At 47.5% G+C, this 26,285-nt stretch overlaps 2 protein-coding genes and 1 long non-coding RNA gene across 5 annotated transcripts in view; 1 reads left to right on the top strand and 2 right to left on the bottom strand.

Moving 5' to 3' along the window:
- Window positions 1-394: 394 nt before the first annotated feature.
- Window positions 395-9,802, bottom strand: GLUL (glutamate-ammonia ligase). 3 transcript variants are annotated; one of them, XM_082614685.1, is made up of 8 exons: window positions 9,631-9,769; window positions 8,473-8,586; window positions 6,819-6,997; window positions 5,361-5,522; window positions 3,620-3,766; window positions 3,081-3,208; window positions 2,676-2,875; window positions 395-2,094 (listed from the first exon to the last, which is right to left on the bottom strand). In XM_082614685.1, the coding sequence occupies exons 2-8, from the start codon at window positions 8,481-8,483 to the stop codon at window positions 1,776-1,778; spliced, it is 1,146 nt and encodes a 381-aa protein (XP_082470811.1). In that variant the 5' UTR covers window positions 8,484-8,586; window positions 9,631-9,769; the 3' UTR covers window positions 395-1,775. The 3 variants fall into 3 exon arrangements, with proteins under 3 accessions (XP_082470811.1, XP_082470809.1, XP_082470810.1); XM_082614683.1 differs by lacking the exon at window positions 8,473-8,586 and having other exon boundaries at window positions 9,631-9,802; XM_082614684.1 differs by lacking the exon at window positions 9,631-9,769 and having other exon boundaries at window positions 8,473-8,919.
- A 201-nt stretch (window positions 9,803-10,003) lies between these two features.
- Window positions 10,004-26,285, top strand: part of LOC309800523 — a 32,232-nt gene continuing 15,950 nt past the window's right edge. Inside the window, exons 1-2 of the long non-coding RNA XR_014293471.1 lie at window positions 10,004-10,111; window positions 10,467-11,085. This is a non-coding gene — a long non-coding RNA (uncharacterized lncRNA). The remainder of the gene's footprint in view (window positions 10,112-10,466; window positions 11,086-26,285) is intronic.
- Window positions 16,214-17,036, bottom strand: TEDDM1 (transmembrane epididymal protein 1; the record flags this gene model as incomplete). Its single annotated transcript, XM_082615511.1, has 1 exon — window positions 16,214-17,036. One exon carries the CDS (start codon window positions 17,034-17,036, stop codon window positions 16,323-16,325), a length of 714 nt encoding a protein of 237 aa, XP_082471637.1. The 3' UTR covers window positions 16,214-16,322.

Genomic DNA, 26,285 nt, shown 5'->3' with positions numbered 1-26,285 from the left:
AACCCACATATCCAAATTCCCAAAGCATGGGAAAGATCTGGTTGGCAACAAGACTCAGGAAAGATTTTTTTTTAAATTCCAAGAACAGGTAAACCTGAACTTACTTTGCCTCTTTTAAAAAACTCCCCTTTTTTGGTAGTAAAAGGGAATGAAGAGGCACATGGGGATTTAAAAGAATCACAAAGAATCAAGTCAGAAGAGATCTTCTAAATGTTAGGTTGATTTATAAGAGCTGCTCTGGGCAGTTAACACAGTTTGTTTACAGTGAGTAGTTATCTATCTCTGAACATACTGTATGTACATGGCAATTAGAAGTTGTCATGGTAAGAAAAAACCATAGCCCGCCTGCTGCAGCCAACACAAAAACAGCCAGAAACAGTAGGGGAGACGTAGGGACAAAGGTGGGGGTTTTTTTTATTATAAAAGAAAAAAAAAAAACTCCTCAGGAATCTAAATAAAGGAAGGGAATATTTCACACTCAGAGAATAGACATCAGGACACAAAATTACAAGTGTTTTGACTCCAGACCTGTCCTCATCTCCTCCATCAGCAGACATGGGAAGGAGACAGCTGAAGCAAACAAGCAATTCTGTAAAACAAAGACTTAGAAACCCTACAGATATGATTAAAATCTAAACTTGTTTTGCTTTAAAAAAATTTTTTTTTAATATATCAAAAGGCCTGCTTTAGTGACATGCTAGTCCCACCAGAAAATAACCCCCAAACCCCCTTGTCAGTAACATGCTCAAGTTGACCAGCCAACTCATATTTCCAAACCCCTGTGTGTACAAGTACGTGTGTGTCTTTTGAACCAAAGCCCCAGGGCTCAGGTGACTGCTGCTGCTCCCGCGGGCTGACACAGCCAACCCGTGCCAGCCTCCCCAGAAGGGTGAGCAGGGCAGAGAAGCCCTAAAGCGGTAGTGAGGGGATGAGAGCCCAGTAGCCAACTTGTCAAGCACCCCGCCCCGTCCCCCCCCCCGAAAAGGAGACCAGACTACTCAACTCAAATTTGGCTCCCCGTGACCAGAATGGTTTTTACTTGCTAAGGAGAAAACACACATTTATCTGCACACCCGTATATATAATTTTTTTGTTTTTACATTTAAATATAAAAATACTACTCTGCTTTGTGTTATAAATGGAGGACCAAACAACATGGAACTCTTTCTTTTAAGGTAGGGCTATCCATCCATTTATGCTGAGCTTGTCAGGGCATTTAGCCCCAGGCAAGGGAAGCACCACACTAGGAGATCTAGGGCATTTTCCGACCTGATTTCCCACCCTTCCTTCTCCCCTAATTCTCACTTTTAATAGAAAGTTGGTTATAACCTTATAAGTAATGGAATTTCTCACCAAGAAAGGGAAATCCTAACCTTACCACAGAATCAAGCCCCCTGCCCCCCACTCAGCTACGACGCAGAGAAAGTACTCCCCCTCCCTTCACAAATACTATGCTTTCTGTCCGGATAGCTATGCCTATTGGACAAACACACCTGATTAAATGGAAGCAGTGGTTATGTTTCCCCAACCCCGCCCCGACTAACGCACTAGAAAGCTTCAGTGATAGGAAAAAAAATGGGGGGGGGGTAGGTGGGTGTGAAGAGATTAAGAACTTGACCCCTCTATCCTGGCCAAAGAAAGCAAGAGTGAGGAATAAAAAAAGACCTTGACATCCCGCCCTTTGAGTTAACAGCTATTATGACAGGTGAGAGGGGCGAGAGTGGCAGCAGGATGTAGGATTAGGAGGGGTTTTGACGGCTGCAAGTCTAGTCCACTTAGTTTTTGTACTGGAAGGGCTCATCGCCAGTTTCGTTGAGAAGACATGTGCGGATGAGGGCTTCTGTCACCGCAAAGGGGTCACAGTTGGCAGAGGGGCGACGGTCTTCAAAGTAACCCTTCTTCTCCTGGCCGACAGTCCGGGGAATGCGGATGCTAGCGCCACGGTTGGCCACACCGGCAGAGAAGTCGTTGATGTTGGAGGTTTCGTGGAATCCAGTTAGGCGCCGGGCGTTGTCCAGGCCCCCCTTGGGATCGTAGGCTCGGATGTGGTACTGGTGTCGCTTGCTTAGTTTCTCAATGGCCTCCTCAATGTACCTGGAGGAGACAGTTAAGATGAGGGTCCAACCTGCCACCAGGAAACCCGCCCTTCAAGGGCAGAGGAGCAGGTGTGGATCCAAGAATGGAGCGACTCATCTACCAAAGACTGTTTTCCAGGGTCTAATTCACCAAAACATGGCCCCAGGAGAACAAATTCTCCACAAGGGCAGCACTTTGCCTTGTAACCTGTATCTCTTAGTGCTCAGAAGAGTGCTAGACATGCAGTAGAGGGCATTTGTTGAATGAAAAGACCCCAAGCAAGGACTTTCTTTCTCCCACCCACAGGCATTAAATTCATTCATAAGCCTGTACTGTTACTAATTTAGTTCTTACTAAAGACTTTCAAATGCATTCATCTGTGTCAACTTTCCCCTATCACCATCCTTGAATCCTACTCCTAGAGTATTTTTTGGGTACTTTTCAAATAGAAACAAAATGACAGGATCAGAAGACAGTTTTTGAAGCCAAGGGGTAAGGTATGAACTGAGAAGGCGGCTTACTCATCCCCAGTACATCAAACCCTTGGCAAGTATTCTTGCAAAGAGAGTGAAACAGCCCCAGCAGGAGGCGGCACTCACTTCAGACCATTCTCCTCTCGCATGGCCTTGGTGCTGAAGTTGGTGTGGCAGCCGGCACCATTCCAGTTCCCAGGAATGGGCTTAGGATCAAAGGTGGCAATCACTCCGAAGTCTTCACACACACGATGCAAGATGAAGCGGGCCACCCAGAGATGATCTCCCATGTCGATTCCTTCACACGGCCCTATCTGGAATTCCCACTAGAGAGAACGAGAAGACTAGCCTTTAAAGCAAAAACCCACTGCTCACCCCAACCCAGAAGCTCTGACACATGCACCCTTCTCACCTCTACTCCAAGCCACCTTGGGGACTTTGGGTTAAGGAGTGGGGCCCCATAGCAGCCCTTGCTAGCAAAAGTCCCCACTCGCCTCTAGGTGGGGAAGGTGATGGGCTAGAGCCATTTACCTGGGCAGGCATGACCTCGGCATTCGTGCCCCCGATCTTGATGCCGGCATACAAACAGGCCCGGTAGTGAGCCTCCACGATATCCCTGCCATAGGCTTTGTCTGCTCCCACACCACAGTAGTAGGGACCTGCAGAGGCGTCAAGATGGAAGGTCAAGAGGCAGGACATCAAGAAAATTCCTATCTATATGAGATGCACGGTCCAAAGTCAGAAGTCAGAAAGCTCTCAACACTTGCTATCTGGAATCACCATCCCTGCCTTCACCCGGAGGTGCAGGAGTGGAGTGCAGGAGGCCCTCCTGGCCACATTCTCAGTAAGGCCAAAGGTTTTCCCGCAATGTTAATGTCTCAACATCCACGTCTGGATTTGGGTAGCACGAGGGCTCTCTCTCTTTACAGTATTATTTCAGCCAATCTCAGGGATACTCCCCTAGCTTTTTGATCCACAAGGATTCACTCCCATCTCTGGAGAGAGAGACTTTCCTTGCTAATTAAGCACTTGGGGAGGAGCAAGATTCACCCCTCACCAAGGGGACTTACCTTGGGGCCCAGGGAAGCCATTGGAAGGCCAACCAAAGGGATGCCCATCTGTGCCCATGAGAGTATATTCCTGCTCCATTCCAAACCAGGGGCGCTGGTTGCCCACCATGTCCATTATCCGTTTACAGGTGTGCCTTAAATTGGTCTCTAGGAAAAAGAAAGAGTCAACACACTATTAGAGACATATGGACAAATGTACCGAACCCCTGTGTTGATGGGAAATACTCCTTGGACTCCAGGTACTTGAGATGAGTATAAGCTGAATTGACCCAGTGTTAACCTTTCTGTGCCCTGGTCGGTGTAAAAGGGGACGATAAGAGAAGCTATGATTATATATCTGCAGGGAGACTCTCAAAAGGCTTTATTTATAACTAAACTGGGTTACAACAAAGTCACATGGGAGTGGATCCAGAACAGAGCAAGTTTTCACCTTATCTGCAAGTTGGCTCCTTCCCAAATACCAACTGTCAGGCACTTAAACCCTCTATTCACAAAAGAACTGCTTCTAGCTGTCAGACTTATTCCTAGTTTCTCAAGCATTTAGAGCCAAATCTACAATTTTTATTGAGAGAATCATTTGCCTATTAAAAGAGCCTTACATTCCAGGTGAGCAGATAAAGTGCTAAGTTCTATAGCATTGGTTAGTACAAAAAAACAAAAATAAAATAAAATGCGACGAGCTCAACTGGGAACAATTTCTAACCCAGAACAGAACTTTATAGACTCATTATGGCTGTTTCACTATGTCCCAGGAACCATTTTAAGACCTCTACGTTACATCAAAGAAAACCCCCAACTTCGTTTTCCTAACAGCCCTGAGGTGGGTATTACGAGTCTCCGTTTTTACAAATGAGAAAATGAGGCTCAGAGATGGTAGGTAGCCTGCCCAGGGTACAGCACAAGCAGCAAGGTCAGGAAACCCTGCTTGTTGACTTCAGAGCTCAGGCCCTTTACCACAATTTGATAATGCCTCTCAAAACAAAGACAAGTAAGGTCCAGAGTCACTAAGTGACTTGCCAAAAAGTCTCACTGGCTGAGTGTGGCAAGAGACTTCATGGAAGTGAGACTCCAGCTGAGCTTAAAAAGGTGAATGGTGGAGAACTGGGAGCAATGGGTATGCCAGACAAAAACCAAAGGTGCAGTTACAGCAAACCTCAAGGCAAACGTATGTTATCAGTGAACCAACATGCTCTTATTTTAGTCAGTGGACAGAGAAAGAAGACAAGCTCTCTGGAACGAAAAGGCAACCAATATTTACCATACAATTCTTTCAATCATTTGCACATATTAACTCAATTAATCCTCTAAACAACTTTATGAGACGGATTTCATTATTTTCCCCATTTTAAAACTGGGGAAGTGAAAAGTATAGGGGAAAAATAACTTGCCCAAGTTCATACCAAGTAAGTGGCAGATCTAGAACTCAAACCCAACATTCTAACTTCAGAATCCGTGTTCTTAAAATCTACAGGCAGGAGGACTGTGACATGTGGCACTCCCCCGGCAAACAGATTTAGAAGAATCCAATGTCATTTTATGGAACCAACAATGGGAGGATGGACCATACAACCTCTCTGAACAAGGAAGTTCAGGATGGAGAGGTCCATGTCCAATCCTTCAGACTTCTAAGACAGTTCTGAGATAAGCTCGTCTTTCCAATACCGATTTTGGAATATCCTCTCCCGCCCACCTTTACAATTCATGGATTGGGGTGGGGTATCCATACCTATCCTATACACACCTGCAGGCTTTCGGTTGTACTTGAAGACTTCACAGAACACCAGCTTGTTGGGGTCCTTGCGGAAAGGGTCCCGAAACATGGCAGCAGGGACGAGATACATGTCACTGTTGGAGCCTTCGGACTGAAAAGTACTAGAGCCATCAAAATTCCACTCCGGCAACTCTGGGGTAAAAAAAGAGGGGGAAATTATAGTTAAAATGCACAGGAACTTTTCAGATCTTCACAAGATCTATACTCTCTTGTCCGGAAAGCCAGTGAGGCATGCATGACTGCCACTATTAACATGCAAACCCTGATGTTTGCAGATAGCCCTACAGTCCTTCCTATCTGAGTTCCAAGTAAGACTATTGCATCACTTTCCTAAAAGAAGTAACAGTCACGAGAACAACCTAAGAATGACGTTTCCTCTGTATGTAAGTCTACTGGACACCAAGGACACAAACTGGATATCACCAGTCAGTCAGTCCTCATTTAAGGTATTGAAATAGGAGAAATAAAGACTCTCTGACAGCCAACTGTGTTGCTTCTTTCTCTAATTCCTCCCCCCACTGTGTGATGGACCGTCCTAGTTCAAGTGGTGTCCTTATTTTAACAGATGAGGAAACAGACACTAGCCGGATGACTTATTCAACGGTGCTCCCACGTCACTTATCCACACTATGTTTTAAAGGCCGGTTCCTTCATCACTCCAGTTGACTATGAGTTCTCCGAAGGCAGAGACCAGACTCTCACCTTGTATTCCCAGGGCCTATCTAATACCTGCCACATAGCAGGTGCACAGTATATGCTTTATATCACAGTCATTCATTCATTTGCTCAAATGTGAACATTATCAGAAGAGTAACCTAACCTAAAAGTAGGTAAAAGATGATGGACCACGGTCCCTTTCCAGAAGGAGAGCGGCTATGGTTTGTTCTAGACCAAAAGAATGAAGTTGTCACAACTCATATAATAGCTCCTGTAGGATAAGCAATCAGCCAGTTTAAGAATTTCCAGAAGTGCATCAACTAAAAACTAATGATGGCTGGTCCTAGAGACCAGTTTAGCGTGTTTGTTTTGCATGTAGAACCTCAGTGACACATGAGTCTGAAACAGCATTCAAAGAGTTTGTAAAGTAGGTGGCATAGTCAGGTTAGAGCGGTGGTTTTCAAACTGGGTTCCTGGCAGTACCTTAGGGCCAATTAAGTAGGACTGCCCAAGTAAACAAAGTTTCCAACCCCTCTCTCCCCCAGACTTAGTCTCTTTTCCTTCAATATACTGGCTTACACGCAAGATTTCATTTAAATGAAGGGGTCCGTTGCTGTTATGCTTGGAGGCAGTGTAGGAGCTTAATGTTGGTTGAATGAAGTCTGAAAAGTCCCGCCTTCGAAAAGCTTTACAAACAGAGGCCAAATCTAGTGGCTCGGTCTCAGGCTGCCGCCCACCCTCATACTGCTCCCACCCAGCTCAGTCTCTCACCTTCTATACACTTGGGCTCACAGTCCAGGGTCCGGGTCTTGCAGCGCAGTCCTTCTCCAGTACCATCAATCCAGATATACATAGCTTGGACTTTCTCACCCTGAGGCAGGGACATGTACACCTGCTTGATGCCTTTGTTCAAGTGGGAGCTCGCTGAGGTGGCCATGGTGGAAGGTGTTCTGGAGAGAGACAAAATAAAATAAGAACACCTCTGACGCAATAAGGACAATTAAATCAAGAAGCAGCGAGAGTGGTGGCCCCTCCCTTTGGAAGTCACACACTCAAAAGTACAGTACATTTATTTAACTTGCTTTCAGGGAGATTAAACTTTTATACTAGACAAAAGTCTCCTTATAAGCTTCCTCAAGCCAGAATCTAAACTTGTGAGCACTAAGCTCTACTTTTTGCAGTTTATCAGAGGTAGAGGAATTGTTTCATTCTTCACACTAAGATACTAGAGGGAGAAAAAAAACCCAAAACACAATGAAGATACAAAAGTTCTGAAACAGAAAGTCTGCCGAACAGACATCATCTCCAAGTAAAATCCAGCCACTGAAAGGCTTGGCTGCTATGATCTCTAGGTTAAGTCTTCCCTTTTCCTTACACCCCAGAGGATATCTCAGTAAAAAGGCGTTTTGAAGATTCCTCCACCTTTCCAAAAAACAAACACCCCCCCCCATTTAGTTGGTAGGATGAAACAAGGGGGCTAACTAGATTTAAGAGACTGGTGGCTTCCTAGAAGAACAGCAGTTATTACAATTACCAAGATGTAAAAATAGCCAATCCAAGTTGGATTCTAAGATACACGATGGCATAATTTGCATCAGTCTGAGGCAAAGTTCTCACTTCAGAGAGGAGATTTAAGTTTGACCAGATTCCACCAGAGAACTTTTCAAGTAATTAAGAAATTCCCACTTCTAAATCAAAAAGTTCTGGGCTTTCAAAAGCTGAGGCATGCTAAAAACTGGGAGCCTCCACCGCAAAACCCCTGAAAGAAGAGACACTGAAGCCACAAAACCAAACCTCAAAATTAAGAGGAAACGTTTTACCCCTCCCTCTGCTGTCGACAGCCCAGGGTGGCTGGAAAGGGAACACACTGTTCTCCTCCAAAGACTTGGGTAACTTTCTGAAGTACAGTGGCAAAGTTTCTATGGGCAACCGTCCATGTTTGCCCAGCTGAAAACGTAACTGCTTCTCCCTCCAACAGCCTCACCCTTCCCCCACACCCCCCCCCCACCGAAAGCGGAGAAGCTGTCTGTCAAGCAGTGTTAGCAGACAACCACTACCTTTGCCTACTCCCTGTAGAAGACTTGGTCAGTCAAATCCCACCCCCGACGCCCATCCTACCTTTAAAAGCCAGAGGGAGCAATCCCTGACCCTTTCAGCTCCCACTAAAAGCTAAAACCCGGTCTCTGGCTTTCGTCCCCAACCTGTTACACCTCCAATTTCAAACCACGCTGTCTCCCTTTAAGCCTCGGATCCTGCTCTTTTTGGTGATGAGTTGCATGCCAACAGCCTAGTCTACTGTATCAACTGGTGCCGCCGAGGTGCCAAGATTACGTGGTGGGTGCTGGGAGGGATGGGATTCTGCAGTTTTTAGCTGTTGCTGCAGCTGCAGTGGGAGCCGGGGTCCTCATCCCTGCTCCTCACTCACCCCAGCCACATAAGGTCAACGGTATCGATGCCCTCCTCAGCCTTTCTCCTTTTCGAGTGGCGTTCGCGCCTCTCGTGGGTCTCCGGCTCTCGCTGGTCCAGGCACCGGCGCTTTCTAGGCGAGGGAGACGGAGAGGGAGAGGGAGTTGGAGAGCGGTCGGGATCGGACCGGGACGAGCAGGAATGCGAAGGCTGGTGGGTCAACGTCTCGATCTTGACCCGCGGTTTCTCTCTGGCGTTCACTGAGTAGGCGACGAAGCCGAAGCAGTTGGAGGGGGACCCCGAGGACCGAGAATCCAGGTCGTCACTTTCGTTCGTGGTCGTCTTCACGGATTTGCGGCCATGGGAGGATCCCCGCTTCCCGCCCCCGGGGTGGTTGGGATAATCCACTTTGAGAGCAGCCCTTTCCCACAGAAAGGTCCCGAAAGTCGGCGCCCCGCCCCTTGGGCCCCCGTCTGGATCTCAGGGCCTAGCCGAGGGGGCCATCCCTCTCCAAGGCCAGGGCTAGGAGGGGCGGGGGATGGGGACATCCGCCAGCGGGACAGCGTGACGCTGCTGCCCCTGTCCGGCCGGCCAGGCCTCTCCACCGCCGCGCCCGCCGGCCATGCCGTATCCCGGGCTCCCCATTGTTCAGTCACAGGGGTAGGCCCCCGGGAGCCCGCGGCGGGAGCGGGCCGCAACACAGACGCTCACTGCCCCTCGCCTCCGCGCAGGCGGCGAACCGCGACGACCGCCCCAGGGCCCGCCTCCGCGGAGGAAGAGAGCGAGGCTCCAGCAGGGGACCACTCCATCCACCACGCACACCACACGGCCGAGCCGGGGGCGCCGGGCCCGGGCAGTGCCTCCACAGCTCGCCCTGCCGAGCGACCTCCAGGGGCGGCGCTTCGGGCTGCAAGCAGCTGAAGGAAGATCAAAACAACTCCCCGCCCTTCTCGAAGGCCTGGCGACTCGCGCGCCCCGCCATCGCCGACCCAGACCCGCCGGGAGGCACGGGCGGCGGAAGCAAGCGGGAGGGCCCGCAGGCCGGGGCGCAAGGTAGAGGCAGGAGGTGGGAAGGGGCCGAGCCGAGCTCAGCCGATCGGTCAGAGCGCGGCAGCTCGGGAGGCGGCGGGGGCGGCACGCGACACTTCCGACCCCCCCGGGCCGGCCAGGCGCTTACCTGGGCGGCGAGCAGGCGGCAGGGTGGGCAGGCCGCGAGAGCGAGGTGCGGAGAGGAGAGGCGAGGAGGCCGGAGGAACTGCTTACACAGAATGCTCTTCTCCCATTCTCGGCTCTGCAGGGCCTTCTCGGATCCCGCACGCTTTATCGGCAGTCGGGGCCGCCCCCGGCGCCCTGATTGGCTCCCAGAGGCCCGGAGCCCGGGCGGATCAGCTGATGCGCGTCTCGGCAACTCGGCCATTGGGCGAGCCGCCGAGCGGGCGCCGCCGGGGTGGGGGAGAGACGACCCGGGAAAGAAAGAAAGGGAAAGGGCGGTGGGGGAAGGGGGTGTGGGGGAGGGGAGCGAGGAAGGGCGGGGCGGCGGCGGCGGAGGACCCAGTGCCTGCTGGGAAGGACCCCGCCGGCCCGGGCGGCCGCGCAGCGCCGCGGCGCCCCCGCCCGCCTGGCCTGGGGTCGGACCCGCAGCCCAGTATTGCATTCAGGTCGTATATTTTGCGGGAGAGTTCTCTCTTTTACTAGGTCACACTGCACGCCCCAGAGCTCCCAGAGGAAATTCTGACCCACGGGCACCCACTTTTGCCTTTTGCTGTTAGAGAACCCCCGGCCCCCTTTCCCGGCCCTCGGGTCAAGTTTGTGAGGGAGCTCGCGGGGCGGGGGAAGCCCTGGGCTCGCCGCAGCCGTGGCCAGGCGTGGGAGGGGGCGGCGCAGACAGGGGGCTGCCGGAGGTAGGCCTGGAAGAGCCCCCTCCCCGGCTCTCTCGGCGGGTTTGGGGATGTGAACAGAAGTCTACGATCTCACATTGGTACTGAAAGTGCTGTGTTTTGTCTCATTCCATAGAAGGGATCCTGGCGGGCGGAGACACAAGTCGGGAGACCTGATTCTGCCTCTGCCACACCTGAGGCAACTCTCGCAGCCTCTCTAGGCCCAAGTTCCCTCATCTATAAATAAAGTGGGACTTCACTGGTGGTGCAGTGGTTAAGAATCCGCCTGCCAATGCGGGGGACACGAGTTCGAGCCCTGGTCCGGGAAGATCCCACATGCCGCGGAGCAACTAAGCCCGTGCACCACAACTACCGAGCCTGCGCTCTAGAGACTGTGAACCACAACTACTGAGCCTGCACCCTACAGCCCACGAGCCACAACTACTGAGCCCGTGAGCCACAACTACTGAAGACCACGCGCCTAGAGCCCATGCTCTGCAATAAGAGAAGCCACTGCAGCCCGCGCACCGCAACAAAGAGTAGCCCCTGCTCTCTGCAACTAGAGAAAGCCCGTGCGTAGCAACGAAGACCCAACGCAGCCAAAAATAAATAAAATAAATTAATAAAATAAATAGAGCGGTTCAAGCAAGGACCTTAAGAGTCACCCATCAGATTTGAAATTCTGTGTGCAAACTGTTTCCCGAGGACAGCTGAAAGGAAGGTGAAGTCTTGGCATCTCCTCTTTGAAGCTCAGGGTATGTCAAAACTTTGGAATTCCTGAAACGAATTCTGTCTGTTTTTGTTTGTCAAGTAATTTATTGCACGTTTTCGTAATATGGAAAATGAGAATCAATACCCCTTCCTCCTCTCTCCTCATAGCCTTGCTCTGATAGTTGAGAAAACGTGTATTGTGAACACAGTCTTGAAGTGGATGCTTGTCAACAGATACACAATACTTACATGTATGTATATATGTATACAACACATACACAACACACACGTGAACGGAATGTCTTCATTGCTACCAGTGCTATTACTCGATCATACTATTTTTATTTCCTGAATCCATCTGAAGGTGTCTAGCCTTTATTGCATCTTTCAAGAGCCCCAGTATTTGAGACTTTGAGGTTTTCTGTTTGAAGACTAAGAAGTCATGTTTCCAGGGCCTTTGGAAGAGAAAGGGAAGAAGTTTGCTCTTCTGGTTATTTTTTGTACCACAAATATGGAAAAGAAATGTTGCCTGTGACCACACACACGTAACTTGGCTTCTTTGGTCAACATCCCTTCCCTGTGAGAGTGTGTCTAACACTGTAGTGATTTAAAATGAGAGATGCAAGATTCATCTCAAACAGGGGCCTTTGGTATGTTTCAGACAGGTAACACTGTGGACCAGGTAAGTCGCCTTGCGAGTGTAAGGGATTCCATCCTTTATGTGATCCTTCGATATGATGGTTAAAAGCTGGGCTTCAGTTCAGGCAACGCAGGTTCAGATCTGGGCTTTACTTCATTTTTTTTTTTTTTTTAATGAAGGTGTGCTTTTTCAAATGCCAGTAGAAGACTGATTTTTTTTTTATTGAGTGCAGTGACTTTATGAGGTAGGCGCTGTTGTCCCTGGTCTACAGCTGAGAAGACTATTACTTTTTTCTTTTTAGAAGATGTTGGGGGTAGGAGTTTATTAATTAATTTATTTATTTTTGCTGTGTTGGGTCTTCGTTGCTGTGCGAGGGCTCTAGTTGTGGCAAGCGGGGGCCACTCTTCATTGCGGTGCGCGGGCCTCTCACTATCGCGGCCTCTCTTGTTGTGGAGCACAGGCTCCAGATGCGCAGGCTCAGTAGTTGTGGCTCACGGCCCTAGCTGCCCCGCGGCATGTGGGATCCTCCCAGATCAGGGCTCGAACCTGTGTCCCCTGCATTAGCAGGCAGATTCTCAACCACTGCTCCACCAGGGAAGCCCCTGGGCTTTCCTTCTTACCAGCTTTGTGTTGGGGTAGATACTTAGCCCTAGAGCCTCAGATTCCTTGCCTCCAAAATAAGAATAACGGCTACCTTGTATATTGTAAGGATTAACTGTGATGGCACATGCATATAGTAAATTTTTAGAAAAGAGCAATAATAATTATTATAGGCCAAGATAATCTGATGGGATTAGATTATTTCTTTCCCCACCATGACCTGTGAAGTACAACTTCCTAACTTCGCGTAATGCTCTACCATTGGTTTTATGAGAGTGGGCTTAGATCTGGTAACAGTGAGCTGTCTTCATTCCATTTCTTTCTGTGATGTCTTGAGTTTAAATTGTTGAGGAGGGGGCGTGAGGGAGGGGAAAAGTCATGTTCTTGTTTTAAAAAATGTTAATTTCCAGGTGCCAAACTGCCAGAAGTGAACCAGAGCTTTTTACTGTACTCGTCACCACCAGCACCCGAGGTGGGGATGGCACACAGAATAGAAAATGGAAAAGTAGGAAGCATGTGCAGTTCTTAAAGCTTCTAGTCTGTGAGTGCCTGCTGCCCTTGATAGTGTCTTAACCTCCCTGAGCAGCTTATTCATCTTAGTGTCCCCCAGTAGTGTCCAGGGTGAGTGGTCAATAACCGATGTTTGTTGACCACACAGAAATGACAGCGGCACCATCAAGAGAACAGGTGCTTTGAGCTGCTTTTCCAAGAATGGAAATGGATTTGCTTTGATCCATTCATGTGACGGGGGCATACTTTTTGAGGGTTAGGAAGGTAATACATGACTACTGAGTTTTTCAGGCAGAACAAGAGGCCTTGTCCCCCTTAGTCAGCACCATACTTACTTAACCCAACCGAATTAGGGCCCAAATGAGTCCAATGATTGTTCAGGGAACCTTAAAAAAGTATGAGGGAAGAAAAATCAGAAGAAAGTCCTTAAACTAACTGGTTCGCCCCCAGAAACCCAGACTGTACTTTTAGAGAAGTTAGAAGTAGAATGGACTGTTTGATCCTGTTTGACTTTGCTGTGTCTGCTGCCCTTTGTTCTCTTTCTCCGTCTTCCCTAAATTGCTACCCGCCCCCCATTCTCCACTCGCTGCCTAAAAAGCATTAGAGCACTTGAACGGATGAACTCTTCTGTACACCCAGTATCAAAGCACACAGGGGATTCTGTTACATGTGCTTTGAAGTCAGGTTTTTCTCTCTTAGAATAGAGCAGCTGTGTCCAAGGGGTGGGTGGAGTGGGAGAGAAATATCACAGGTAAAAATTTGGTTCCAAATCTGCAGAAATGACTGACGACTTAAAAAAAGCATTTCTTCAGTGTTGTTCTGCTGCTTGAAATAAAGGCCTTGTCTTGGGTGGGCTTTACCTGTGAGTTCTCTCAATTTCTTTCTCTCTTTTAAAGGACCCATTCTCACTCTGCAGGTCGTAAGCCCTTAATCTAGTGATCTGAGCGTGCTTTCCCAGGGCCTGTGTGGTTGGTTGCCTTGCACTCATTGGAGACAAGATTTGGGGTAAGGCTCAAACGTACTCAAACCTTCAACCAGAACATATAGTTTGGGAAATGGAGTTTTTCCAACATTTGAATGATTTCAGTAGGCATTGAACAAAACCCTTAACTTAGTCTAAAGAGACATAGCTGAGACTCGGGCTTGAGGAACACCCTGGAAACCCAACCCAGAATTATAAATTTTTTTTTTTTAATAAACCAATGCCAGTTCTTTCCAAAAGAATAGACCATTGTATATCTTAAAGCAAAACAAAAATAAAACAAAAGAAAAAGAAACAGCCTTGGAAGTTGATGTCATTACTCTTAAAGCACATTTTGGGGAAAAGCTGCAATTGACCAAGCCTTCAAATTTCACAGTACACAATTAAAGAAGGAAAGACCAGGTTTTGTGTCAATTTGGTATCTAGCACTGAACCCAGAGGAATTGTTCTTTATCTCTTTTCTGATTGTTTGATATTCTTAAGCTCAGGTTAGGAAATTAGAAATTCAAGTCTCAGCTATTTTTTTTTTTTTTTTGGTCTGATTTGAGTTTTGTTGAAGGCCCCTGGAAACCATTCAAATATAGAGAACACTTCGTTTCCTAGGCTACACCTTATGATTGAAGGTTTGGGTCTGAGCCCTACCCCAAATCTTGTCTCTAATAGGAAACTGCTTGGAGAGTTGGGAGGAATTAAGTTCATCTTAGCTAACGACATGGTAAAATAAGTGCTACTGAGAAAATTACAGCTGTATAATTCTAGAATGAACCTTCAAATCATTCTAGCTGACCAGTGAGGAAGCTGAGGACTTGCTCACTTGCAGTAGCTAGCTGGATTCACCTTAGTGCAGTATTTCACAGGCTAATACGCTTCCAAGGTGCAATTCCCTTGAGAGCCTTTTTCTGTTTCCCTTCCTTCAACCTTCTTGGGCTGTGGATGATGCATTCCTGGGACACCACCTCTAAACTCCGAAATCCCTACTGTACCCACTAAGGAAAGTACCCAGTCCAGGAACCAACTAGTTTACCTCTGAATCCTGCATTGTGGCTTACCCAGTGACTTACATACAGTGGACATTCAATATATTCTTTGTGAATAACTAGATTAGCAGGGGAAAAATTGCTGTATGACAGGTTCTTATTTTTTTTTTTTTTTTTTTTTTTTTTTGCGGTACGCGGGCCTCTCACCGTTGCGGCCCCTCCTGCACAGGCTCCGGACTCGCAGGCTCAGCGGCCATGGCTCACGGGCCCAGCCGCTCTGCGGCATGTGGGATCCTCCTGGACCGGGGCACGAACCCGCATCCCCTGCATCGGCAGGCGGACTCTCAACCATTGCGCCACCAGGGAAGCCCCCTTTTCCCTTTTTTTTTTTTTAAAGAAGAAGTTGGGGGTAGGAGTTTATTAATTAATTTATTTATTTTTGCTGTGTTGCGTCTTCGGGGCTTTCTCTAGTTGTGGCGGGGGCCACTCTTCACTGCAGTGCGCGGGCCTCTCACTATCGCGGCCTCTCTTGTTGCGGAGCACAGGCTCCAGACGCGCAGGCTCAGTAGTGGCTCCGCAGCATGTGGGATCCTCCCAGACCAGGGCTCGAACCCATGTTCCCTGAATTAGCAGGCAGATTCTCAACCACTGCACCACTAGGGAAGCCCCTATGACAGGTTCTTTTTAAAGGAATCTTTGGAGATCATTTTGTGTATTTAATAATCTGTTTCGTTGTTTTGTGAATCTGGGATCTTCATAGATAAATTTTCTTCCTATTCTCAAGGCATGTATGGATTTATCTTTGTTCTCTAGATTGATTGGAACATTATTGAAGCTTATTTAGAAGTTTAGGAAATTTAGCATTGTGGTCAAAAACTGACTAGGATCAGAGTGTGTCCTTTAGTTGGTACTTTTCCCAAAGATATCCTCGACTGGATCCACAGCCCATCCTCCCTCACTCCTATCCCATTAGTTGATTTGAATCCTTGTTTATTTCACATTTCCACGCCAAATTTTAGCGGGAAGCAAACAGCGCTTGGGTACATTTTCTGGATATTTGGACAATACGTAAACTTGGCTCTATATTTTTTCTGACCTCCTTTCCCCTCCCCCCACTTTTTTTGAACCGGTTCTTAGGAGACTTTTTACTGGGTTGGAGAGTGAGAGGCTTGGCTGGGGTGATGTGAATATAGTGCCCTCTGGTGGAATTTTGTGAGAATTGCAAATTTCTCCCCCCAACCTTAAAGAGTGAGAAGTCTTTTCTTGGCTGGCCTTCAAGGAGGAGGGCTTCTCTGTTACATCTCAAATACTATAGTAAATTAATAGCATGCAAGTTTATTCCTACACTGGATATTTTAGAGATATTGTGTTGGGGATATCAATTGATTACTTGAGGTTTGTTTATCATTATAAAATTAGGCCTCAAATGACTAGAAATGGGCAGCTGGCAGCACCTGTGCTTTTTCATCATCTGACATCAATGTGTATGAGAGGTAGACAAAAAAGGAGTTCCCCCAACAAAGGTAATTGGAAAGAGTCTAGGAACCAAGAATTAAGGGAAAATAGCAGGGATCAGAAAACTTGGTCACAACAGTTGTTATCCTCAGCCCTCACTAGGATCTGAGCCCAGACATTTAAGACCCAGCTAGAGGTTGAGAGTCTGCCAGACTCTGACTGATCCACTTCCCGCAGCAATTTGTAGAGGGGTCCCACGGTGCTCGTGTAACATGGAGCTTCTCTGGACCCCGTCAGCTTCCAGCTGGGACGGTAACAACAATGCCAAAAGGAAGAGACGCCATAGATTCCCAACAGGCACAAAGCATTGATCATCACATGCCAGCAGAAGAAGGTGGTGACAAACATGATGTCAATGATGTCATCATCCTGCCCCGGGTAGCCGGTGACTGGTTTGTACAGAATGAAGCCGGCCTGTACCAGCCAGGAGCCCATCATCTGAAAGAGAAAGGTCTCGATCACTGAGCGTTGAAGCGTGTCGGGAACCCACAGCTGTACGGTCAACGCCAGCATCAGCAACAACACCACCAAGATGAGCAGAGCGTGAACCTGCAGCTCCGCCCCTGCTGAGTCCTGAACATGGGACACCAACAACAGCCGTAACACACAGAAAGTCAGCACCAGGGTCCCTTTTTCTAGGGTCACACAGCACTGAGGCAGCAAGTTCTTGCTTACAACATCTACACAGCCGTTGAGGGTGAGGAGGATGAACGTGGTGACATGCTGCCACTCTTTGGCGTACATACGTCTCGGGAGCAGCTCCCTGTTCATCAGTATCAGCCCTCTCTTCACGCAGCTGATCTACGCCGTCAAGCCAGAGCCAGCCAGCGTCTTCAGCAAACCTCCGTAGGATATGTTCCACAGCCTGGCGCATCTTCCCTTATTCCTGGGAGGGGATGAAGGATACAGGAAAGAGCCACTGAATATCACAGCTTTGGAGACCACTACTGCTTGATACAGTCCATATGAGAGTAGAAACAGGTTCCCATTGAACTAGAAGTCCCTCTAAGGAAGGTGAGAAGAGTAAAACCAAAGCACGTCCACACCTTCTGGGGCCACTTCAAGATCTGGACTTTGGAAAGAATTGCCTTCCACCAACTTTTATCATTTCGCCCCCCCCACTGCTCCCCCACAGAGAGGAAATGCTTCTTAAAACAAGCCTACGACTTTGGTGGTGTAAAGCCTCATTGTTCCATTCCATTCTGGGACATTGGGAACTAACTGGCTTCTGCCAAAGAAGAAAGCTGGTGAATGTGCCTTTAGGGGCTCCCCTCTAGGGCCCTTGGGGTGCTTCTGGTCATACTTGTCCCCTTCCCCTATGGCTTCCTTCCCCTGGTACTGCCCAGCACTCAGAGAAGGACACAGAAGCATGGGATGGGGTTAGGGGTTGCCATGGTCTCCAGAGGAAACCTGGGCACTCACAAATCCTCAGGTTTCCTTTGGTATCTCTCAGACATAACTTTGGCCTGATTACAAAGTTTTCTTTCTGGATACATATATTTAAAAACATTTGGATATATGAGCATGTTTCGTACCTATCTGGCTTTTCTTCTTTTATAGACACGTTCTGAGGATCACCAAGAAAGGTCCCTTCCTCTCCTCCCCTTATCTTTTCACCTCCCCACCTTTGTCTCCCCAATTCAGCATTTCTACTGGCCAGTAAATGGATCTGAAAAGCTAACTTTTGATACTGATTTTAGAAACAGTGGGTATTTGGTACTGTGTCAACCTAACTAAGCTTGAGCTATGTTTCCTAGAGTTACCTTCCCTATATGATTCCAGATTGAGTTGGCTGCAAGAGAAGTTTACAAGAGAACCTAAAGATGGAAATGAAGCAACCTAAGACACTCTGAAGGTGTAGGGTACCAGGCGCCACTGCAGTTCACGCATTCAGTTACTGATCTTCTGGCTCAACTCCTTGGCATGGACAGCCAGGCCTACAGCTCCCTCAGCTTCTCTTTGTGCAAAGGGTACCAGCTGCTTCTGCAGGCCACCTGCCACTGAAGTATGAGGTGATGAGAGGAAGACAGAGGCTTCAGTCTATCTTCATAAGCTGCAGTTTGTCCTTGCTCTTCCCCAACTTCGTGTAATATACTTCTTCCTGACTGCTGCCAATTTGGGCTGAAATGGCCTCCACCCCATCACACAGAGAGGCAAGAGCCTTCCACAGACTTCCTCACTACAAATGTGTAAGGTCTAATATCCATAAGAAATCCATATTCCCATGATCTATCCCTAACTGATACAAGGGATTAAGGTGTAATCCCTAAAATGTAGATACCGTTGAGAGGAGTGACTCCAGTGAGCTAGTGTTGGCCATTTGGATTTTAATGTGAATTAGCCCATCAGCTTCATTTATCTATGACTCCGCTAGTGTCTAATGCACCTCAGAAGACAGAGTGCTAGGTATTGGGTAACAGCCAGCTGAGTATAAGGCAGAGAGGATGGTGAAGAACAAAGTACAGATAATGTGAAGCTCATAGTGGTTCTGGGTTTACTGTGGAAGGTACATGGAATAGGAATTTCTCTGGGGGGTGATAATAATGCTGAGGGGAGAGGAAGTTCATTGCTCAACGTGAATGGTACTGACATCACAGTCTTCTGCATAATCATCTGTGCTTACAGTACAAGTAATGCTGTGGAGCAGAGAGGCAGCACCTGTATGCTGACAGTGCCCCTAGTGAAGAGGAGGAGAACTTACACACAGGTCACAGCACTGCCTCTGAGACCTCATCCCTACCCAACTACCTACACTTCCGCAAGTCCACTTAATTCCAGAAAAAGTTAAATCTCTGCCCTTGAGGATGACAGTAATTCAGATTTCTTCTTGCTATTTAGAGGTTTGGTGGGGCTAGGGATTTGAGTGTGAAGGGAAATTAGAAAAGCAAAACTTAATTCAGCTTTCTGTGGGAGTTTTCTAACTTTAAATTTTAAAGTTAAGTATTTTTTTTCAATTAATAAACAATCATTGTAGAAAAGTCCGATAAAATGCATCAGCAAAAAGAAGAACGTTACAAATAATCTAATTTCATAATCTGGAGGTGACCATTGTTACCACTGAGGTGTAGAAACAGTTCTAAGAAAGCAGCACAAAGAATGGAAAATGCATCGACTGGAAGTCAGAAATCTGCCTTCTCACTCCAGGGCCCCTTGATTTGCTGCGTGTCATACACCTCATTTAAAAAAGACTGAGTGTTGAACTTAACTTTCTATTAAAGTGAAAATAAAAGGGCATGAATATGGTTGCACAGAAGTGAACATGTTTATCTTCTGTCTCCTTCTCCCTTCTGGTGAATTATCAAAACACTGGGAGAGCTCTGTAGTGCTCAATGCTCAGAGGTAGGAGATTCAAAGGGAAAATCTGAGTGACGCTTCTGAAGTAGTCAGGAGGAGAGAACCCAAGGGATTCTCTTAGGTTCTTGGATTTGCTCTGGGAGAGGCACAGGGTCCATCGCTCCTCTATGTATCAGCAGGGCCAGGACAGGAAGCATGTGGTTACAGGCCTCAGGAGGAGCCACATTTGGTTGCTTTTAATGTTGCTTCTAGTACTTCGAGGCTGTGGTCCTAGTAAGGTGGGGGCAGCAGAGCTTTCTCCAGCTCCTATCCTCCTCTCCCCAGTTGTTCCTGCAGCTGTGAGTCAGTGGTTAAAGAGGAGAGAGAACAGCAGCACTGACCCCACAGCAATGTGAGGTTGAAAGTGGAACATGTGAGGACAAGGAGCCCCACTTAAGGTCCCGTCTGGGTTGCTCTGGCCCCCACCTTGGCCAGGCACCAGGGCTGCATGTTGTTCATTAAAACATGAACATCCTGACCAAGACTTTGAAGACAGGAATCACCCATCCCAAACCAGACACTCACTGCCCACCAGTCGCTAGAAGGAAGCCAAAGATGGTGAATGATTAGCAGAGCTGGCAGACAGCTCCAGAGTCTTTGGACACCAAGTGCCTCGAAAGAGTTTCCTGAGGAAAATTCAGCTTGACCACAGGAGCCCACGGAAGTCCTTCATGGTCTGGCTGCCCCACGGCGAGACTCCCCCCTCAGACCTGTCTCCCCTACCCACCACCCCATGTTCTTGAGGGGCCCCAGGCACAGCCACTGCCACTTGTCTGGCATGAAATGCCAGGATGAGCCAGAATGCCTTCAGGAATTCAATACATATGAATTTACTAAATGTTGTGAGATAATCTTGCCCTCACAAAGCTTACAATAGAGTTAAAGATGTAGTAGACTCAGACATGCACAGGAAATATACAAATTACACACTAATTAGAGAATGTCATGCTGAATGATGAGTGCAGATTAGAATAGTTCAATGACAGGAGGTGTTCCTGGGGGAGGTTCAAGGTTGGTCAGAATCATCCCTGGATATGTCTTAGAAAACTGCCAGAAACTCAGGGAAGGTTCTAGCATCAAGTACTTTCTAAAGCCTTTATACCAACTTGAAGGGAATCTGTCAGTTCTTATTGTTGCAGGGCCAACATGGCTAAGAACCCAGTGCTGTACTGGGTGTGTTGTAGAGTGGCAGGGCCAATTAAAGGCCTGCCCCCCCCCAGTCTCTAATGCTAAGACAAGGGCTCCCGTGGGGGAAGGCATGGGACCTTGAGATCTGGAATGGGGAAACAGGGGAGGCTGAGAGGTTTGAACTCCCCAATTCCATAGGACCTCTCTTTCTGATGGAGGAAACCCATCTTCCCACTTGAGAGAAAAAGTCTTCCTCTGCATAAACACCTTTCAGTGACTGCACCCGGGACGGTCCCATCACCAGGGGATACCAGTCTTTATAGGACCTACTCCCACCACTCTTAATACCTCCATGTCCCTAACAAGGGTGGATCTCAACACAGCCCAGACAAGGGGGTACAAGACCTGGCCTGAGGTGAGAGAGGGAATCGACCCACCAAAAAGGTTACAAGACCTCACCAATCAGCATTGGCAAGAGTATGGGGAATGTGGATGTGAATGAATTCCAAAGGTGTTTGACTATGTAGAATGAAATTGAAGAGTTGATTGAGCCTCATTTATCAATATCAGTTGACTCTCCTGAGATTCTAGGTTTAATACGTGGCTTGAGCATCTGGGAATGGTATAAATATCGATAGTTGGCTAGTTTGGCCAATTGAAACCTGGGCTCAATGGCGGCCTACGGTCAGCAAAGTTGACATACTGGAACTTCCCTGGCAAACTCTAGAGAAGCACTGCCAAGCAGAACATTCTGCAAGGATGAGAAGTTCCTAACATCTGTGCTGTCCACTATGATAACTTCTAGCCACTTGTGGCTATTGAGCACTTGAAATGTGGTCAGTGCAACTAGGGAAGCAAATTTTTCATTGTAATAGATGGAAATTTAACACATGTGGACAGTGGTCATTGTAGCAGATGGTGCGGTGCTAGTGTAAAGAGCCTGAAGGCTCAGGAAATGGCAAGGTGACTTCTCTTTGAGCTGAGTCCACTCTCGCTGCATCCCCTGGGTTTTGGTTTTTTGTTTGTTTGTTTTTGCGGTACGCAGGCCTCTCACTGTTGTGGCCTCTCCCGTTGTGGAGCACAGGCTCCGGACGCGCAGGCTCAGTGGCCATGACTCACGGGCCCAGCCGCTGCGCGGCATGTGGGATCTTCCCAGACCGGGGCACGAACCCGTGTCCCCTGCATCGGCAGGCGGACTCTCAACCACTGCGCCACCAGGGAAGCCCATCCCATGGGTTTTGATACATAGAGCGCTTTCACTGTCATTCACTTCTGAATAATTTTTCCATTTATATTGTCATTATTACTTTATTTATTTTTTATTTAACCCAAAAGTTATCTGGAAAACATTTCTCTTTTTATTTCTATCAGTTTTTATTTTATGGATATAGAGGCCACAGTGTTAATGCATTAAAATTGATAATTGTTATATCTTCTCTGTGAGTTGAAGGTAATAGAAAGGACAAAATATATTTGTCCCTTTTAATGTTAGTGATTCTCATCTTTAGTGTTCTTTTGTCTGATGTTAGTATTATAACATCTATTTTCTTTTATTATTTTTCTAGTCTACTTTAATGCCTAAGTTCTCAGCCTTTCTGTGCCCAGTTGTTTAAGCATATATCTTATAATAAACATATAGCTTGACTTTTTATTTTAACCTGTTCTGAAAATCTATTAATTTGACAGGGGAATTTAAGATACTTACATTTACTGTGATCATTGATATATTTGGACTTATTTGTAGAATTTTATTTTATGCTTGCATTGTTTCTTATTTTAGTCCTGACCCCAGTTCCATTTTTAAAAAAATTTCCATAGGACTGAGTAACTTACATTGACTAGAATTAAAATTTCTTCTAAAACAAATATATATCTGTTAGAATTGAAGGCGATGGGAACTTGAGACTGGTGATACTTTACTGTGCTTCTGTGTTCGTCCACTTTCCTCACCCCTCTGGCTCCAGCTTTGTAAAACTTTACAGACCATCCTGTTGAATCCTGAAACCTTGACATTCCATATAGGCATGTCACATAGGCAAAGCTGTCCTTGGCTTCTCATGGCACCAATTGTTTATGCAACAACCTCTGTTCTTTCATTCCTCAAGTAAATCAATTTTATATGTGAAATTTAACAAAAACCAAGGCCTTACCCCACTCTTCAGAGCAGCACCATCTAAGGCAGCAGTTATTGGTTAGTATCTTTTCTGCCTGCCAAAAAATACATTTTGAGACATCCTAAGAAACAATAGGATGTGGTGGTTAGTCGTCCAGACCCTGGGCCTATTCTGCCATGGCTGGAATCTCAGCTTTTCTGTATTCTGTTCCACAGCAGTGATTTCCAGCATTCTATCTTCCAACTCACTTATCTGTTTTTCAGCCTCAGTTATTTTGCTATTGATTCCTTCTAGTGTATTTTTCATTTCATTTACTGTACTGTTCATCACTGTTTGTTCTTTAGTTCTTCTAGGTCCTTGTTAAACATTTCTTGTATTGTCTCAATCTGCGCCTCCAGTCTATTTCTGAGATCCTTTTTTTTTTTTTTTTGCGGTATGCGGGCCTCTCACTGTTGTGGCCTCTCCCGTTGCGGAGCACAGGCTCCGGACGCGCAGGCTCAGCGGCCATGGCTCACGGGCCCAGCCGCTCCGCGGCATATGGGATCCTCCCAGACCGGGGCACGAACCCGTATCCCCTGCATCAGCAGGCGGACTCTCAACCACTGCGCCACCAGGGAGGCCCTATTTCTGAGATCTTGAATCATCTTTACTATCATTACCCTGAATTCTTTCTCAGGTAGATTGCCTATCTCCTCTTCATTTAATTGGTCTTGTAGGTTTTTACCTTGCTCCTTCATCTGCAACATATTCCTCTGTCATATCATTTTGGCTAACTTACTGTATTTGTGGTCTCCTTTCCTGAGGCTGCAGAATCATAGTTCCTGTTGCTTCTGGTGTCTGCCCCCTGATGGGTGAGGTTGGTCCAGGGGCTTGCGTATCCTTTCTGGTGGGAGGTACTGGTGCCTGCACTCTGGTGGGTGGAGCTGGGTCTTGTCCCTCTGGTGGGCAGGGCCATGTCAAGGTGTGTTTTGGGGGGTGCCTGTCAGTTTAGTATGACTTTAGGCAACCTGCTTACTGATGCGTGGGACTGTGTTCCTGTCTTGCTGGTTGTTTGGCCTGAGGTGTCCAGCACTGGAGCTTGCAGGCTGTTGGGTGGAGCTGAGTCTTGGTGCCAAGATGGAGACCTCCAGGAGAGCTCATGCCGAGTGATATTCCCTGGGGCCAGGAATTCTCTGTCAGTCCAGTGGCCACGACTTGGCGCTTCTACCACAAGGGTTCAGGTTCAACCACCAGCCAGGAAAGCAAGACCTGCAAGCCACGCAGCGCAGCCAAAAAACAAAAAAAAGAGAGAAAGAAAACAAACAAATAGACAAACAAAAAACCAAGACAAACAATAAAAACAAAACTAACAAAAACAAAAAAACAAAAAAAACAACAAAAAAGCAAAGAAAACCAAAAATAAACACAAAAATGACAACAAAAAAAAACAGAAAACAAAAACAAAAAAAGAGCAAAAACAAAGAAAAATAGAAAAATTAAAAATGTATTTTAAAATTAAATAAATAAATAAGTAAAATTTAAAAATTAAAACAAGACAAAACAAAAAAAATTCCCTGGGGCCTCTGCTACCAGTGTCCTTGCCCCCATGGTGAGCCACAGCCAACCCCTGCCTCCCCAGGAGGCCCTGCAAGACCTCTAGGTAGGTCTCTGGACCTGCTATGAGCACTGTAGGGGCAGCTCAGACTCTGACCTGGCCCAACTCCCATGTGCACTTGCCCCTAAATTCCACAGCTGCTGAAGCTAGACTGGTCTCAGCTGTGGGAGCACTCGTCCATTCAGATTTTCTGCAGGCGTTGGATATACCAGGCCTATAGCAGGGGGTTAATCCATGGCTTGTGCAGCTGCATGGAGAGATTTCAGTTCCTCTTCCTTAGTTGCACAACCTCTGGGGCTCAGCTTTGGTTTCAGCCCCACCTCTGATTGTGGGCCATCTTGAGGCATCTGCTTCCCACCCAGATGAGAGGGGGTGAAGGCAGCGACTGACTGGGCACACTTGCTTGCTTAGATTGGAGGGACAAGAGGTGGCTACCAACTGGGGCATGCGTGCTTGCTCAGGCAGACGGGCAATAAGGCAGCTATGACTGGTGGTGTGTGCACGCTCACTCCCATGGGATCCCCCTCTAGGGCCCACGGAGGCACGGGCTGGCAGGAAGCTGTGACAGACTGGGGCATGAACGCTCGCTCTGTTGGGAGTCCCACGCAGTGCCTGCAGAGGCAGGTGCTGGTGTGTGAGGAGAGAGGCCCACGATGGTGGCCCTGCCCTTTGCGTGCCACTCAACAATGGTGCCTCACTTCCAAGGCAGTCCACGCTTCCTCCAGCAGCATTCCCGGCTGCAGAGGTCCTCACTCCCGTCCCTTCAGGCCATCTCCGCACAGCCAACAGAAGTCCTTTCCCCAGGTCCACTCTCCTAACCCCACACTTCAGCACCTAGGCCCTACCAGCATTGGCAGACACCCATCTCAGGCTGGGGCGTGCAGGGCTGTGGCCCAGACCATCTGTGCAAGTCTTGCTCTGTCCTGCCTGCCACAGACGGGCCACTGCACTTTCTTCTGATAGCCCCTGAAGCCCCCCCTCTATTTCAGCGTATTTTGCCACTAGTGGGGGACCTCCCTGGGTGCAGCTCCCCAGGCCTACTCCTCTCCTCTCCTTCACCTCCCCACCAGGGGTGCAGGTCCCAACCCATTTCCTCTTTTCTTTTTCTTCCCTTTCTCTCTTTTGTTCTACCCAGTTATGCAGGGATCTTTTCTTGTCCTTTTAGGTGTCCAAGGTCCTCTGCTAGTGTTCAGCAGGTGCTCTGTGTGAATTGTTCCACTTGTAGATGTATTCTTGATGTGGGGAGAAGTGGAGAGATGTGGGGACTTGTGGGAAGAAGTGAACCCCAAGTCTTCCTATTCCACCATCTTGACCTCGACTTGGTCTCAGCATTTTTGAGGAACAGAGATAAGGCCAGTGTGGGAGGAGTTGAGCCTTCAAGGTAGGAGAGCAAAGCAATGGGCACGACTGTATAGACACTGTCAGCTCACATAACGCCCTGTGTGTGGTGGGAACAGCTGGGTTTTATCCTAACTGCCATGGAAAGTCACTGAAGGATTTTAATCTGGGAAGTGACCTGACGTGATTTATATTTTTTCAAGATCACTTTGTGGAGAAGAGATTGTTGGGGCATGAGGATGCAAGCACAATAGTCAGTTACAAGGCTCATGCTTCAGTCCAAATGAGAAATGATGGTAGTTTGAGCACAGCAGACACAAAAGTTTGTGGACAGATTTAGAATTTATTTTGGTGAGAGAACCAACTGCACTTATTAATAGATGGGATGTAGGGCGTATGGGAAAAAAGAAGCAAACAAGACTGATGATTTGTAGGCAATTATGTGGATAAATTTCAGAACATGGCTATCATCTGTCTATTTATGATGATACTCGTCATGGCACTTGAAAAGAT

The sequence above is a fragment of the Mesoplodon mirus genome (assembly GCF_964341445.2).
Source record: "Mesoplodon mirus genome assembly, chromosome: 3".
NCBI lineage: Eukaryota > Metazoa > Chordata > Mammalia > Artiodactyla > Ziphiidae > Mesoplodon > Mesoplodon mirus.
This window is presented reverse-complemented; position numbering and strand designations above follow the sequence as displayed.